We start from the raw sequence: 12,634 nt of genomic DNA on the forward strand, positions 1-12,634 counted from the left end.
TTATTTATTTTTTTATATGTATATAGCGTCTCAGAACTGTGCACCTGAATCTCATTGTACATGTGTATAGTGACAATAAAAGGCATTCTATTCTAAATGAGCAGTCAATAGTAGCATGGCTTAAACGTGGGGGTGGAGAATGTATTAATCCGGTTTCTCTTGAATCAACATTTGAATGAAGTGACTGCAATGAAGACGGCAGAGAGATCCCACCAAGAGACCGGCTAGACTCGTTCTCCATCCTGCTGGAGCTCTGCTTGTTAATTGTACGGGCTGGTTATTTGATGATTAGGCAACAGTAGGCGTGTGGAAACAATGCCAAGGAGCGGTAACCAGTTCTGGCAGGACGGCATCGCAAGGTTCATTCATCCACTAACTTCACACAATGGTTCCTCTGGAGAGGATTTTCATCAGACGCGTTTGATTAACTGTCTGTAAAGCAGTAACTAAGTACATTCACTCAAGTACTGCACTTGAGGAATGTTGAGGTACTTGTATATAGGGTTGGGTATCGTTTAGGGTTTTTCCGATACCGGTGCTAAAACGATACATTTAAAACTGTGCCGGTGCCTAAACTGGTGCCTGAAGCGGTGCCTGAACCAAAATATATATAATATATTTATAATGTATATAATAGAAAATATAAAAAAGGAGCAGAAAACGGCAGTTGGCGACATAAAAGAATGGCTTGTTTATTGCTAAGGCCATATGGTCAAAATTAAATGATTGATTAATAATGTAATAACAATAACTTATAACAGTGACTTATTTCACCAGTAAATTGCTGGTAAACGACGAAAACAAGCACCAGATGGGAAAAGGCTATTTTACAATAACTTAAAATGCACCAATGATTCTGGCAAGTTTCAAGTGAACGCACCGTCTGTGTTGTTTTTCTGTAAAAACGGCAGCTGCAGTCAGACTGTTAGGTCCCGCTGTTGGAATCCTCCACAGGGAAACCATTGTGTTTAATCCAGCTACTAGATAATGGTAACGTAGCGTCCCGTGCAGTGATGCTTCCGAAAAAAAACAGGCACCGAAATAAGGCACCGAAATTTTCGTTCTTATTCGGTCTCGTTACTACCGTTTACGTCGTGCCCTGTTGGCGCCACATTTCAGTACCCAACCCTACTTGTATTTTACTTGAGTCTTTTCTTTTAATGCCACTTTTTACGTCTACTCCACAACATATTAGAGGGAAATGTTGTACTTTTTACTCCACTACATTAATCTGACAGCTTTAGTTACTTTAAAAATTAAGATTTTTGCTACTACCCAAACAACATATACTGTAGGCCTACAAGTCCAGCTGAAATGTTTAGCTGATTAAACACACAACAGTTTGGATCAGTAACAGAGATTTTTACAGGATGGTATTAGTACTTTTACTCAAGTAAAGGATCTGAATATCACATTGTGGGGACACTCTGATGCAGAAGGAAGAGACTAACGAAACACACAAACATTAAGACACTGGTGGTTTTGATGAGAGTGTTTGTCATATCTGTGGTTTCTTTGGTTGGCCACTGTGTGAAAATGCGTGGGAGTGAGAGTCAAAAGGAAGGCTGGGGGAAGCATGCATGCATGCTCCACTGCCAACCATGCTTCGATAAAGAAATACTGATATCATGTAGTTGACATAAGCCGCAGAGGACACATTTGCATTAACCAGCGGTGGAAGAAGGACTCAGATCCTTTACTTTAGTAAACTAGTAAACTAATACCACACTGTAAAAAAAAAACTCAATACATGTAAAAGTCCTGCATTGAAAATGTTAGTTAAGTATCCTCAGGAAAATGTACTTAAAGAATTCAAAGTGAATGTACTCAATGCAGAAAAATCCTCACATTAGAAACTGGAAAGGATCCAAAGAGTTGTGTCAATCACCTAACGGCGTTTTTCCATTACGTAGTACCTGCTCGACTCGCCTCGACTCTGCTCGCCTTTTTTGGGTTTCCGTTACGGAAAAAAGTACCTGGTACCTGCTAACAGGTACTTTTTTTTAGGTTTTTTTGGTCGCTGATGAGCGGATGGGGCAACACGGAATGAGAAAAGCCAGCCGCGCTGAGGCGGTACTAAAATCTGCGATGGAAAACGGACGCGTCGAGCTGTGACCAGCAGTGGAAAAACGCCATTAGTGTTGATCATTTCAGCTGGACTTGTAGGCCATTAGATTTTTGGGTACTTTAAATTGTAATAAAATGTCATATTTTATAAACTACATGTGCTTTGTGTGCAAAAATCTCAATTTGTAGAGTAGTAACTAAAGCTGTCAGATCAATGTAGTGGAGTAAAAAAATGTTTCTAAAAAATTCTCTGAAATGTAGCATAGAGTAGAAGTAGAAAGTGGCATGATAAGAAAAGACTCAAGTAAAGTACAAGTACCTCAACATTTGTACTTAAGTTCGGTACTTGAGTACTTGCCGCTACTGTGGCTTTGGGCCAAAATGAGTCAGTCAATTGATCCTTTTACTGTGCACAGCCGAGCAAAGCTGCAACGTTTAGCCAATGAATCAATTAGTCGAGCTCAAGCAATAGAAAAATTAATTTGATAATTCATTCATTCATTTTTAAAGCACGTGCTGGCTCCCGCTTCTCGTATGTCAGCATTTGGGGTTTTGGGATATCAATTATTCAAACCAAAACAATAAAACAGACGGATGAATTGATATACGGGATCGTTACTCGCAGCAATACAAAATAAAAGTGTGTGTGTGTGTGTGTGTTCATGTTTAAGGAGCGTGCCACCCAGGCTACAACAGGCTCATTGATGTGTTTGTGATAGGATACAATAATGCTTAGTATAATAATAATGATAATAATAAGTATAATAATTCAAGTCAACCTCAAGCCACGATACTTGAAGTTGGGACTCCCATTTATTTATTTATTCACTTTATTTGTTAGGGACCGTGTGCAATTTTTAACATAAATGTTGCCATTTGATGCATTGTACCAGAGTTAGGCTAATTTACATCTGCAGTCCCATTGGAGTTGTGCTTTTGTCCACCTGAAGAATATATGGTCAGTTTAAACGTTTTTTTCATCAGCTTTTGTGAGGCGCCAAGCCGGCCGCTCCTCATTTGCATGAAGTTGCCTGGATTCAACTTTATGCAAAACATTTCTGCTCCCATAGAGAGGAACGGGAAACGTGGAAATGATACTGACGGTGGAGCCCCACCGTCACTGTCTGTTTGTTGTCAGAAAACAGCTGAGCCTGAACCAGAGAGGAAATGTGCCGCAAAATTAGAAGCTAAAAGAGGCTAAAAACACTGGCATGGACCTTTTACACAGCAGACATTTTGACTTGTCATAGTAGGAAAACCACAGCTGAAATTGATAACCTAATCAGTGAGTCAGCATGTACAATACCAGGGCCTCTCCTAAGTGGAATGCAGCCATCATTAATGGTTTGGAATACATCTGTGCTTTTCCTACTATGACATGTCAACATGTCTGCTGTGAAAAAAGGTCTATAGCTAGGGCTGGGCGATATTGAGAAAATCTAATATCACGATATTTTTGACCAAATACCTCGATATTGACACCGCAACGATATTGTAGTGTTGACTACTGGTGCTTTCACAAAATATTTACACAATGAGATTTTTGATAATCATGACTAAGTAGGTAAAGGCAAATAATAGAACAGTCTGGTGTGTTCAGAAAATGACATCACTTTACTGTAACGCAGCCTTTAAAACCAGGAAAAGACCACACTTTATGCCATATTACGATATCCAAAATCTAAGACAATATCTAGTCTCATATCACAATATGGATAAAATATCGATATATTGCCCAGCTGTATCTATAGCTGCGGAGTGATTTTCCAAAACTCAACAGGTCTTGCTAAACACACAAACAGAAAAGTTAGTGGCTTTGACAGTACTCACATTACTGTACCATTACTACTATGACGACTGTTACATACACTTGCACCAGCATGAAGCAGTGAGGTCACAGTTTTAAACAATGCACAAAAGGAGTCACAGGCACTCCTCCAGGAAACGTTCAGTACCAAGAGCCACGCCCTAAAGTAGTACGGTGCAAGAGGCTGATGGGGTTTTATTTCTGTCTGCTGAATTCAGGCTATGAAGTCACAAACTTATGTAACAGGACAAACCTATTTGTTAAACATAAACGCTGAAGGAATGACTTACAGGGGGTTTTTACAGCAAACTGTGTGTGTTCGCTTCGCAACGCATACATGGCTCACTTAAGATGTTCTGGTAGGCAGGGATGACTACGGTGGCCCTCATGGACAAAATAGAATAAACACATTTCACACAAAAAGACACATTTTGCATTCACCAGCGACGAGGAATCATTGCCTTGAGTTAATTGTTTTATGAAATGTGTTTTCATGAAACGTGTTTTCTGAAATGTTTTCTCTTTTGCTGTGGTGTGAAATTGCGTTTTCTGAACGGTTGTTTTGTTTTGTCCTTCAGGGCCACCGTAGTTACCTTCGCTCCATGGCTCTGCACCGCGTTTATTATGGAACCCAGGGCGGTTCCCGCCCTTCAACAGCATTTGGGCATTACTATTGGCCAGGTGTCCACGCTCGCCCAAGGTATCGGACCCCAATTTGTTTAGGTCCCGCCCCCTGACCAATCGGCTATCCTAACCTTTAAGTGCTCATATTATGCTTTTTGGCTTTTCCCCTTTCCTTTATTGTGACATAAGTAATAGGGGCACGTTTAATCTCAGGTTGAACGACGTATTCCCTCGGAACGTGTGCAACGGGCTTTGAGTCATGTTTTCACTCAGTTTGGTGGGTGTGTCTCCCGTTTATTGGCTGTGTCACTCACAGGTGATACCCAATCAGCGGAGACGTGTATGTAAACGCCAAGGGGGTAAGCGAGTGTCTGCTAAGCGTAGCTTCTATGGCGGCATTTTGATGATAACAGCACTCACCCCACCCCCCACCCGTTAGCATCCCATTGACTCCCATTCATTTTGGCATCACTTTGACAGCGAATGACTTTACATCTGAAGCGTTTAAAGACTCTATTTGTCCATTGTTTATTTCTAAAGAAACTCGACAATGTATAAAACGCTCCATTACCTTGTACCTCACGTTATGGCTCCGTAGCAGACATTTTTGTAAAAAATAGGCTAACGATTGTGTCATAACCACGCGACTTACTGTCTCATAGTAGAGGAATTACCGTATAGTACAGGAGAAGCTCACAGGCAGTTTGGACTTACATTAGCTGCTTAGGTTTAATTACTAATGTTAACTAGCATGTTAGTGATCAATAATTAGCCTGTGTCTATGTTCTCTCCTTACATATGCCTACACTCTCCGTCTCTGTAAGATTGGGAATGATTGAGATTTCTCTTGGCACAGCTACCAGAAGACTTCCAACGTTCAGACATGTTGCTCACGTCACATCTACGTCTTCGAGGTCAGAGCTCAGGAGGTTGGGCAAAATTAGATAAAATTGACATGAAAGCCAATTCAGTGGTTTATTAACTCTGGTCTCAAATAAACTAAAAAAAAATATTTGAATAATTATGCCGAAGTATGAGTTTTATTACATCTAAATGACTGTTGCAACTGCCCCTTGGTAGCCTACTCGGTGTCCTATATGGGGACAGTTTCAACATTTTTCCGGGTCCATTTAAGTACAAATTAATTCCATATTATCATATGTACACACAGTATGGGCAGGTAGGTGACATATATGGATTTACAATATATATTGTTTTGTCTTTCTAATACAAACGGTTGCTGAGAAACTGAAGGAAATGTAAAATGTGTTGCAACTGCCCCCCACTCTCCCCTAAGGTTCAGCGCTCACCGGAACAGTGCTTCTAATACACTTCACTGGTCTCCGTCCAGATCAACGGGATCTGTTGGTCCATTCTAATATACAGTCTATGGTAAACTCGTGGTAATAAAACGGCAGCTTGCGCACGCAACAGTGTTAAAAAAAAAGGGTTAAACATTTTGTCGGGGGCTGAACGTGGCCCAGGTGTGGCTTAATTGCGTCTTCGAATGGCACCAGCTTGCGTTAGATAGGCTATATATGTAGGCTATATATATCTATATAATAAAAACTATTTTCTGAATAGTCATGCGACACAATGGCTCAATTCGGCATAGATGTAGCCTAGTATATTTACTTTTGGGGAAATAAAATCCCCGAATTCTCCTTTAAAAAAACCAGGTTTCTAAAATGACTCACCCAGAACTTGGAGCTGCGTCTCTCCCGTTGACGTCGTACCGTCCATTGCTGTTAAACTGATGCTGTATTGTCCGTTGTCCGCAGCCGTCACGGGTCCCAGGTACAAGAAGGCGTTGGTATTGTTAATGGCCGCTCTCCCCGTGTACTGGGCGCCCACTTTAAGCCCCCCTGCCGTCCGTGTAGCAACATTAACCCCGTTGAAATTCCAGACTATGACGAGATAGTCCACTTTGCCAACCAGAGTAGTCTGGAAAGTCACATTTGTCCCCAACGTGGCGTATACCGGACCGACCGGCAGAATGCTCTGCCCCGCACAGCATCCTAAAAGGGGGGAAGAAAAAAAGTCAGATTTGGTAAAGTTACACCTGTGGTGCCTTTGATATCAGGTCTGGAGCCATAAAGATGCCTTTTTTTTTTTTTTTTTTACAGAGAAGTTCTTTGGTCCGCTGGTTTCTACACAATGAGTTATTTTAGCGTGAATTCAAATAGGCTGCTACACCCACGGGGCCATTTCCATTTAAACAAACGATGGAAACACAGCATACAAAAAAAATAAAAATAATTATAAATAATATAAATCGAAGCTTAATCTGAAGATCGATCACACGCAGATCATTTCTTTCTTCTTACCAATAAAAGAGAGCAGAAGCAGAAGCGTCTTAACGTTGAACAGATCCATCCCGGGCGGTTAAAGTCTCTCCAGCAGCAGCGACAGAGACGCAAATGCGGCAGTACCTGCTACTTTAACAGGGACACACCCAGACAAGGTGGACACACACACACACACACACACACACACACACACAAATACTCCCCTTGCACACACACTCCCCATTCCTTCCTACACACACACACACAGACTCCCCATTCCTTCCCCCACACAGAGACACACACACACACACGCACACACTCCCCCTACACACACACACTCCCCATTCCTTCCTACACACACACACACACACACACACACACACACTCCCCATTCCTTCCCCCACACAGACACACACACACACACACACTCCCCCTACACTCACACACATACGCGCGCACACACCTCATTGGTATGATGATTAGCCCTTTTTTTCGACTCATTTGCATTCTTGTAGTTCACGTTAGAGTTTGTATTTAACTCCGTCGGTCACAAGTTTAAAAAAAAAATGTAGGCTTTGGTGTTACATACTATTATAAGAAATGCATTGCAAATAATTCAAATCTATTTTCTCTATTATTGAGGGGGGGAGGAGGGGGCTATTTCCAGTTAAGCAAAGGCGTCACAAGCTGTACCTGATATACAAAAGACTATGTGTCTCCTAAAACCATGTCGAAACCTACAATATTCAAGTGTTACTTTTTTCAAGCTATGTTGTTATTCATGAACACACAATCATGATTACCTACCAGAGACATAAAATGTTTGTTTTGTCTGGAAATGTTTTTTTTTTTTTTTTTTTTTTCTGCTTCAAAGTCTTCAGAAGAAGAAAAAGATAAGCGGTAAAGTTGAATGGTCCACTTTCTACAAGTCCTGTTAATTCAGCGAGGCGCTGCTGCCACCTGGTGGACATTTGGGGAGATACTTTAGTGCAACCCCAGACACTGGCAACACTGGCACATTCACAGAGATGTTAATTAATGTGTGTTGTCCTTTTATAAAATAAACAATAAGAATAAGAAGAAAATGAATCAGAATCAGAATTGTTCAAATCAAAACGATGCCCAATCCTACCGAAATACCACCAAATACATCATGATGGATCAACTGTTGATGCTGTACACAGTATGAGATCAATTCAAGTCCAGGAGAGTTCATTAAAATAAAATAAATAAAAAGGAAACGCATAAAACCGCCCAAATTTCTTGGCGGAGAACAGACTAATCTGGCAACATTTCTGCAGCCGGCCGATACAAAACAGACGCAGTGTTGTTTGCCCCATTCATAACTGCCCAAATTGGTTAGTAGAGCCCGACCAATGAAGGATTTTTAAGGCCAATACCGATACAAATATTTGGTGATTTAAAAATACGATATTCCGATATATCGGCCGATATATATTTTTTAAAAACATCCAGAAACGCGTAACAAAACGTAAACAGATTGCCCTAACATTAGTTATTTGTAGTTATTTATGAGTCCTCACTTAAATAATATGATAATGCAGTTTAAAAATAAACGTGTTTGTTTTATTGTCACAACAGAACAGAGGAACATCAGAATATATTAAAGTTCTGATGAATAAAATGTATAAAAATACAGACTGAAGATACGAAACTTAAAGTCCTTTGAACAAAAACACAATAACAAAAAATAAGAATAATAAGAGTGTTGCCAGTAGAGCGCCCTCTGGTGGACAAACTATGCAAAGCCAACCCTCAGAACAAGGATGAAGGGTGTTTCGTCCGTTTTTATTGAATTTTTTAAATATTCAATAAATAAAAAAATATTAAAATAAAAAAAATAATATATAAATTATCGGCCTTTATGAATGCTGATACTGATAGTTTGGAAAATGCCTAATATCGGCCGAGAATATTGGCCCACCGATATATCGGTCGGGCTCTATTTGCTAGTAACTTTACTGTTAATGTTACCAGCAATTGGCAGATTGGCAGGTGTTAATTTAAAGTCCTCCATCAGCTGTAGCTAAATGGTGGTGTATGCATTCAAAGTTGCCTTGCAGTGAAACCTCCTAGCGCACTCGGAGCAGCTGAAAGGCTTTTTGCCTGTGTGGATTCTCAGGTGTCTTTGTAAATGTCCACTCCGTGAAAAATATTCTTTTTACAGACAGCGCAATGGAAAGGGTGTTTCTCTGGTATGGGTTACCATGTGTGTCTTCAGATGGGAATTCTTTTATTACAAAACGAGCAGCTAAAAGGTTTCTCGCCTGTGTGCACTATCATGTGTAGCCTTAAATTTTCCGCTCTGTGCAAAATATATTTTACAGAGTGGGCAGCTGAAAGGTGTTTCTCCGTCACCGCCAGGGACATTTTTCAGAAGGTTTAAACGTGACTGAGCTCCGCAGGTCTCCTTCCAATCCCAACTGTGATCAGTCTCAGGTTCATGAGAGTATCCAGTTTTTTTTTTCTTTAATGTGTGGGGGGGGGCTCTGGCTCCTCTTGGTCCAGACTGGAGCACCACTCCTGCTGCTCAGGGGTAACATCTTCTTTACCTACCCACAGCTGCTGGACATCTGTGGATGATAATTAAATAATAATAAGTACATTTTCCTTATTATACTATCCACGATTACAGAAGGCTTGTGTCATGTGGATGCAACAACAGTGGTGTTGTCATTACTTACAATTCCTCACGGGGGCAACTGAAACTACACACTATAGCTTTAAACCAAGTAACATTTTCTCTATAAATCTATAAATAAAGTTTAGCAGGGTTTCCTCTACGTTGATATTACGCCACGGTAACATTTCTGATGCCACGGTATCAGGGTATCAGGGTATCACGGTATAGGGCAGACCGCACAACAGGGTTTCCGCTATGTACACCGCGCACCACCACTGCTTCAGCTGTTTATGAAAAATCATAAAGTCGTAATTACAGTGAGCAACTGGAAGAGTGACAGGACGTCATCACTCACAAAGTCACGGCAACCAAATAAATAACAGGGCGAGTTCTACTCAATCTTAGGCAAAGTGACAAACGGCAACGAAAGCTGCGGCATTAAATCCACGTTCACGCGGGTCCCGTGAAATATGGCAGCTACAGTTTATTGGAAAATAGCAGTGTGGACACTGAATGTACTGTTTATTAGACCCCAAAATGAGACAAGAAGCTTATATATGCCCTGTTTTCAGCTTGGCGACGAAGCATTTTCCAAGTGATCCAAGAGGCTCTTTGAAAGACTTCAAAAACACATCATCCTTCAGTTTATGACAAACATTCAACATCAATACATCTGGAGATACGTGGTTTTCAATGGACAGGAAAGGGGATGAAAAACTGTCATCTGAAAAGTAACTAAAGCTGTCAGAAAAATTCACCCCTGTAATCTAGTGGAGTACAGGTATAAAGTTGCAATGAACAAAAATGCTCAAATGAAGCACCTTGAATTTGTAAGTACAATCCTCAAGTAGCCTAAATGTACTTAGTTATTACTAAGTGTGTGTTGGTACTTTTACGTCAGTAAAGGATCTGAGGAACTTCCTCCTCCACTGGTTTCCCAGCAGTTTAATAAAGTGATAACAATGCTAAGTTACCTTCGGGTCTGTCTACTTCCAGCTAGCAAGCTAACTTCATTAGCATCGTAGGACACCAGGAGACGTTTTCAAATAAAGGGAACAGCACAGAGTTCATTCACACAGGTTAATATGGACACTGTGGGTCCATGAAAAACACAGTTTGGTCTCTATCGAATAGTCGCTCAGACTAGCGCTGGGTGGCCGGAGTTCCGTCTCCGTCTATTTACCAAGGAAGTAAGCGAGCCTCCGCAAAGCATACCTGCCATTTTGATGCAAACAAGCCATCACCTCCCGTTAGCATTCCATTGACTGCCATTCATTTTGGCATAACTTTAACAGGGCATAATTTCACATCTGAAGTGTTTAAAGACTCGGTTTGTCCATTGTTTATTTCTAAAGAAACACAACGATGTATAAAAGGCTTAATTACCTTGTATTTCTCATGTTATGGCTCCGTAGCAGACGTTTTTGTAAAAACAGGCTAACGATTGTGTCATAACCACGCAACTTACTGTCGCACAGTAGAGGAATTAACGTATAGTACAGGAGAAGCTCGCAGGCAGTTTCGACTCACAGTAGCTGTTTAAGTTTAATTACTAATGTTAACTAGCATTTTAGTTAGCAATAATTAGCCTGTGCCTATGTTATCTCCTTACATATACCTACGCTCTCCGTCTCTGTAAGATTGGGAATGATTGAGATCTCTCTTGGTACAGCTACCAGAAGACTTCCAACTTTCAGACACGTTTCTCACGTCACATTTACGTCGTCTCTCTCAGTTGGAGGCTGCGCAGTAACGCTCAGCGCTCACCGGAAAAGTGCCTCTAATATCCTTCACTGGTCTCCGTCCAGAGCAACGGTATCTGTTGGTCCATTTTATATATGTCAATGCTATTTACAGCTAGCACGCTATGCTAACTTCATTTAGCATTTTGAGCTAACAGAGATGAATCCGAGGTGAAACGTCCCGAAACTCTGCACAAAGGTTATCCATACATACGGGCCCTGGGCATTCACTCCGGTTGTATCTGATGGACTGCATGACTACATTTACGGGTAAAAACTGTTTAACCGGACTCTTTGCTCAGAACACACACAGGCTTAACATGCATGCGCAGGATAACTTTGTGCAAGTACGGCGTCTCAACATAGACTGTGAGACGATCTACTCTAGTTCTCACCTCTACACTCCATGTTTCATGCACAACAGACTCTTTTCTTGGCCTATTTTATTTTTTTTTTTAAATGTTAAGTTGACTTTGTTAAAGTTGCACAGAAACATTGCACGTATTTTAGTGTTCCACTCTTCCCATGCTTTATTCAAATCTGTATTTGACCTCTGATTTGCTTCATGGGTTTTGTGTGGCTAACCGGTCCACCTCATCATTTCCCTTCAGACCAACATGTTCAGGAACCCACAGGGGATTTTCATATCTTGATGAATGAGTAATGTACTTGCAATACATTGAATGAAATATCTTGACGGCTGCTGGAAAGAATCTCAGGCTCTTGAGAACGGATTGTAAATTCTTTTTTTCTTCATTTTTCATGTCTATTGACATTTGCACTGTGTTTATGCTTTGCACAGCACGTCTCTAAGACAAAGTCCTTGTACGTGCAAATGTTTCAAGTTCTACATAATTTGAAATTGGGAAAAATTTGAAGTTGGAAAAAAGGTAATAAATTGCAATATATCGCAGAAATTGTGTGATATGTTTAAAATCGCAATAACATTGTATCACGATATCATAACGTGAGGCTTCTTGTGATCCCCCCCCCATGAGAAATACAGAGAGAGTTGTGTGGAGCTGGTATTCTTAAGTAGTTTTTGCTATCAACTCATTATGGCAATGACTTGAATGTAACGGACGCTTTAATATCAAAAAGTTACGCACTAAAGCTTTAAATGTATCACACTTTACATCATTATATAAAAATCGGAAAAGCAACCAGTTTAACTATAGATGCCACTTGCATCCAGCGTAGTTGTTCTATTTGAAAAATAGTGGAACAGAAATGTAAAGAAGCGCAAAACAAAAATTCTCCACATTCGACAGCTTTAGTTACTTTACGAACGAAAAACTTCTAAAATAAGATACTTTGTTATAGATTAAGCTACGCACAACAGTGTATAAAATTGAAGCTGAAATGATAGTTGATGGGTCAAGGCACATTTATTTGACAGCTTTAGTTCCTTAAACAATTAGGACTTTGTATACAAAACACTTCTAAAATATGATGCAACATA

At 40.4% G+C, this 12,634-nt stretch overlaps 1 protein-coding gene across 1 annotated transcript in view; it reads right to left on the minus strand.

Moving 5' to 3' along the window:
* The window catches only part of LOC114568342 (carcinoembryonic antigen-related cell adhesion molecule 20), a 39,106-nt gene extending 32,134 nt beyond the window's left edge, over positions 1 to 6,972 (minus strand). Inside the window, exons 1-2 of the mRNA XM_028597913.1 lie at positions 6,826 to 6,972; positions 6,196 to 6,516 (exon numbers count right to left, since the gene is read on the minus strand). Of these exons, the coding sequence (XP_028453714.1) occupies positions 6,196 to 6,516; positions 6,826 to 6,874 (370 nt within the window). The 5' untranslated portion in view covers positions 6,875 to 6,972. The remainder of the gene's footprint in view (positions 1 to 6,195; positions 6,517 to 6,825) is intronic.
* Between the last annotated feature and the right edge of the window lie 5,662 nt (positions 6,973 to 12,634).

Source organism: Perca flavescens, chromosome 14, assembly GCF_004354835.1.
Source record: "Perca flavescens isolate YP-PL-M2 chromosome 14, PFLA_1.0, whole genome shotgun sequence".
Classification (NCBI taxonomy): Eukaryota; Metazoa; Chordata; class Actinopteri; order Perciformes; family Percidae; genus Perca; species Perca flavescens.